At 44.8% G+C, this 4,896-nt stretch overlaps 1 protein-coding gene across 5 annotated transcripts in view; it reads right to left on the bottom strand.

Annotated features, from left to right (window-relative positions):
• Window positions 1-4,896, bottom strand: part of Hectd4 (HECT domain E3 ubiquitin protein ligase 4) — a 150,583-nt gene that overhangs the window by 117,004 nt on the left and 28,683 nt on the right. For all 5 annotated transcript variants that reach the window (XM_029533784.1, XM_029533785.1, XM_029533786.1 and 2 more), the window contains exon 2: window positions 943-1,460. In XM_029533784.1, coding sequence (XP_029389644.1) covers window positions 943-1,460 — 518 coding nt within the window. The remainder of the gene's footprint in view (window positions 1-942; window positions 1,461-4,896) is intronic.

Below are 4,896 nucleotides of genomic sequence, written 5' to 3'. Positions count from 1 at the left end.
CAAAAAAAAAAAAAAAAAAAAAAAGGAATAGGCAGGCCATGGTTGTAATGGTTCCTAGAAAATTCCCTCAGCAAGAGGCAAGGGCAGGGAACTTCCTCCTCATATGTATGAGATGACTGGGCAAGAGAATGGCTAGCTGCCGATCAGTCTGAAGATCGCCCCACAGCAAGATTGCCCCCAGTGGGGAGGGAGCAACACCAAGCATCCAAGCATATTTCCTAGTGACAGGGTGTCAGTCACATCAGCACAGGGGACCACAGGCTATTATATCTGTACATACACAGAGACACCTTCCAGTTGAAGTGGGGCTCAGCTGCGATGGCTCTGCAGGCAAGCAGGGGATGCTGCTCCCCACCATCCTGATGTCCCGAATTCCATCCCCAGAACCTACACAGTGCAAGAAGAGAACTACATCCTGAAAGCTGCCCTCTGACCTCCACATTCACACTACGTCATATGCACGCACCACCCACACACACACACAATAAATAAATGTAAAATATTAAGAATGTATAAAACAGGAGTTCAGAAATACACTTAATCTTGTGACCAGGTGAGAACTCAATCCTGAAATTTGCTGACATACATCCTTTATTGACAATCATTAAGAAAGAAAGAAAGAAAGAAAGAAAGAAAGAAAGAAAGAAAGAAAGAAAGAAAGAAAGAACATCTCTACAACATTTCCCTTCTCCTTGAGGAAATGCAGATATTGTACCCTCTGCTGAGGCTGAAGATGAGCTACCTGAGAGCCATCAGCTACAGGCAAGGCTATTACTCCAGGCTGTCATTACAGCAGAGCAGCACACTGAAACCTGGACATGTAAGACCGAAGCTGTGACTTTCAACACAGACAGAAGTGCATGCTGAGGTACCAAGAAATACACCTGGTGCAAATGCAGAAGTACAGGGTCGCCAGGTGGCGTGTTGTGTCATCCTCCTTACCTGGCACACGCCAAAGCCACCAGGGCAGCAGCAGCATTCTCCTTCTGCTTGTGTGGGATGAGTCGGCCTGTGTCCGAGGTCTCCTCTAGCCAAGAGCATAGCAAAGTTTCTATCCCATTGAGACAATCAGCAGGCTCCTTGGTCAAGCTCAAAGGCTGACAGTCTCGCAGGCAGTTTAATAGCACCTCAGCAGTTATGTTACAGAGGGAAGGGTCTGTTCTACTCTGGGACTGAATAAGGGGGAAGACCAACAGGAGGCCCACCCGGGATGTGAAGGGGGCTTGTTCAGGTTGCTGCAACAAGCCCTGGCGCTTGAGCAGGGCCAAGGTCTCTTCATCACCTGAGCCTTCCCTTTCATGTTGCTCCTCCAGGGCCAGCTGGCGCTGGGCATTCCACAGTCCACGCAAGGCATTCAGGCGGTATTCCAGCAGGCGGGCATAGGCATTGCTCTGGTTCCCACAAACAGAGCGCAAACGGTCTGCTAATTCCGTTGGGTTCTTGGTCTCGAATGTTAAAATCTAAAGAAAAATAATAGAGAAGTAGTTATGTACTGCCTTCCCCAGAGACATCATGGAAGCAAATATGCTCAGTAGATGCTACAAAGAACCCACAGCGCTGGGCACGTGGCTCACACCGTTAATTCCAGCTCTCCACAGCCTGGGCTACAGAGTGACACCCTTCTCAAAAGAGAAAACAAGGAGCTACGGTAGCGGCTCAGTGGATAAAGTGTTTGTCCCATTTGTGTGAGAAGCCAAGATAGGGCCTCCACCTTCCTCGTAAACACTAGGAAGGCATGGCGGCACGCCTGTAATCCTACAGTGCTTGGGAAGCTAATACAGTGCAATCCTGGGGCAAGCGGGCTAGCTACACCAGCTAAATACCAACCAAGTTCTGGGCTCAACTAGGATACCCCTATCTCAATGTAAAGTTGAAAGCAATCAAAAAAGACACTGATGTCAACCTCAGCCCCTAACACACACAACATAAACGACACACAAAGAAAAGCAACTCAAAAGTAGTTCTAAAAGTAAAAATAATCACATCAAAATTATTTCCATTCCATCCAGGCAGTAGCAACACACACCTTTAATTCCAGCATTCAGGAGAGAGAGGCAGAGAGAGGCAGAGGCAGACAGATCTGAGTTTGAAGCCAGCCTGGTCTACAGTAGAGCGAGTTCCAGGACAGCCAGGGCTACACAGAGAAACCCTGTTTCAAAAATAGATAGCCAGACAGGTAAATAGATGTGTCTGTATGTGTGTGTGTACGTATGTATGTATGCATTTCCATTCCAACCAAACAGAAAACATGAACTGTAAAGTTGGTTCTTCACTGATGGAGATGCCCCTGTACCAGGCTTTACTGTTAGCTCCTTTTAAAATCCAGAAGAGAACGGCAAGAGGATGGCTCACTAGTAGAGTGCATGCTGAACCTGCTTTGGTACAATCCTCAGCACCAAATACACATATACACGTGTACATGTATACATGCATGCATGCATGTATGCACAGAGACCAGATGTAACGGAGTCCCCAAGACAGTCAGCAGTCCAGGTTAATAACCTCAGCACCCAGAGGTGACTGGGGCAGGATGGTGAGGTCACAGCCAGAAAGAAGGAGGAGGGAACACGGTACAAAAATCCAGGATGCAGAAATTTCTTTGCTTTTCTCCAAGCCTCTGCCACCCAACTTTCCCCAGGGCTGGTCCGGCCGCTCTAGCTTACTAGTATAAATTTGCAGTGACAGATAGGTGTGAGCCGCCATGTGGTTGCTAGAAATCAAAACCAGGTCCTCTGGAAGAGCAGTCAGTGCTCTTAACTACTGAGCCATCTCTCCAGACCCAGTGAACTTTTAGATAAATATACAACATATTGTATAGTCTTATTATATTTATTACTTAAATATTAAATTTTGAGCTTATATTGCTATTAAATGTTATTATTTATGTCAAACCTCATATATATTTATTTATAGTTTGGAGTTAACTATAGATTCTTTCATGCTTATCCATGTATTTCAGAAACAATATCATAGATTTCTTTTTTTTTTCTTTTTTAATGTTTAATAAGAATAAATTGCTGGATTTAATGGTACCCAATTACATTTGACTCCTGAGTTAAGGAAGCGCCTGCATTGAAGTTTTTACTAGTTACTTCAGCTACCCTAAGTAGATGACCAGTGTATAGAAGTAAAAGTGCACACATGTATATCCAGGACTCAAACTGTGTGCAAGAAATCACGAAGCACAAGTTATAACGAATCTGGTATTGCATGGTCTGGGCACTTCACGGGCAGCTGTGCTCCTTATAAGGCCTGGTGGCCTCCAGACCCGCCCGTGGCCTCTGCAGTGGCACTCTCCACTGCAGCCACCTCAGATCCTCAGTCGGCTCTCAGATCCTCCAGTTTGAAGGTCATGGCCCCAAGCCATTTCCTGCAGATTTCCAACCTCCAGGGCACTCGTGTCTTGTACTTATGAATACTGAATGACTTCTATAAAACCACTGCTCTCAGTAACTGCTCCTGACCAAACTGTCATTAGAAAATTAATATTTTCTCTTTAAAACAGAGAAAGCTATTTAAAGAAAAGGGAAGCTCCCTGTCACCCTTAGTCATTATGGTCACTAAGTACTTCAGTGGTAGTAAGTGCTACTGTCACCCCAGTTAAAGGAATTGATTTCCAAAGCAACTCTCAGCTTTAATGCAATTTTATTATTTTTATGAGTATGGGTTTTTAAATGCAGGTAACAGTTATTCTGAAGGATCAAATAGAAGGGAGGAAAATATTCTTTGTGGGATAAATCTGATTTGACCAAGATTCAATAGCTAAAATCAGAATATGTACATGTGCAGGTGTGGTAATATACACCTGTGAGCCCAGCACTGGGTACAGAATGAAGTCAGGGGACCCTTGGCTACACAGTGAGATTGTGGCCAACCTAGTTACATAAGACTTTTTCTCAAAACAATAAACAAGCCAGTGGTGCACACCTTTAATCCCAGCACTCGGGAGGCACAGGCAGGTAGATTTCTGAGTTCGAGGCCAGCCTGGTCTACAAAGTGAGTTCCAGGACAGCCAGGGCTATACAGAGAAACCTTGTCTCGAAAAAACAAAACAAACAAACAAACAAAAAAACAATAAACAAGCTGGGATGGAAAGCTGGCTCAGCAGGAAAGAGCAGGTACTGCTCTCGGTGAATACCCAGGCTTGGTGGCCAGTAACCCCATCAGATAACTCACACTTGCCCATAACTCCAGTGTGGCCGGGGAATCTGTCTCACTCTCTTGGACCTCTGTGGGTAACTGCATGCATGTACACTCACACTCACACGTACACACACATACACACACACACACACAGATATACACATGCAGTTAGATACATATACACACAGCCACAGCCACACACATATACAACCACAGATACACACACAACCAGACACACAGCAAACATACACATACACACAGAGTCATAGACACAGTATTTTTTAAGTCATCATTAGAGTTGATTTTTTTCAATAATAATAATAAACCTTCTAAATGTCTCATAGTCAAACACCAGTGACAGAAGTTGACATACTGCAAGCCTGGGAGACACCTGACAGAGTCGTCTCTAGCACCATCGAACTGTTCTACTCCCCATCCTCTGCGTGGGGCTGACTATGCTCCTGCTTGGGATGAAGGATAGGAAGTAAAACGGAAAAACACATCACAGATGCTGGGTGCTGTGCACCATCGATGGCACCACGGTTCTCGAGTCTCTGGAAAGAAATGATGGTTACAACAGGGAGACAAGCTCCATTATTTTATACACTGTGTCCCCACTGAGGCACATTAACCAAATCAGCTCATCAGGTGGACCGGGCATGAGTTCAAAGATCAACTGGCAAACTTACAACCTCATGAGTTTTGTTGTTGTTGTTTGTTTTTTTGTTTTGGTTTGGTTTTTTTTTTTTTTTT

The sequence above is a fragment of the Mus pahari genome, chromosome 23 (assembly GCF_900095145.1).
Source record: "Mus pahari chromosome 23, PAHARI_EIJ_v1.1, whole genome shotgun sequence".
Taxonomy (NCBI): domain Eukaryota; kingdom Metazoa; phylum Chordata; class Mammalia; order Rodentia; family Muridae; genus Mus; species Mus pahari.
The sequence above is the reverse complement of the archived record's forward strand: the minus strand, read 5'-3'. Positions and strand labels throughout refer to the sequence as shown.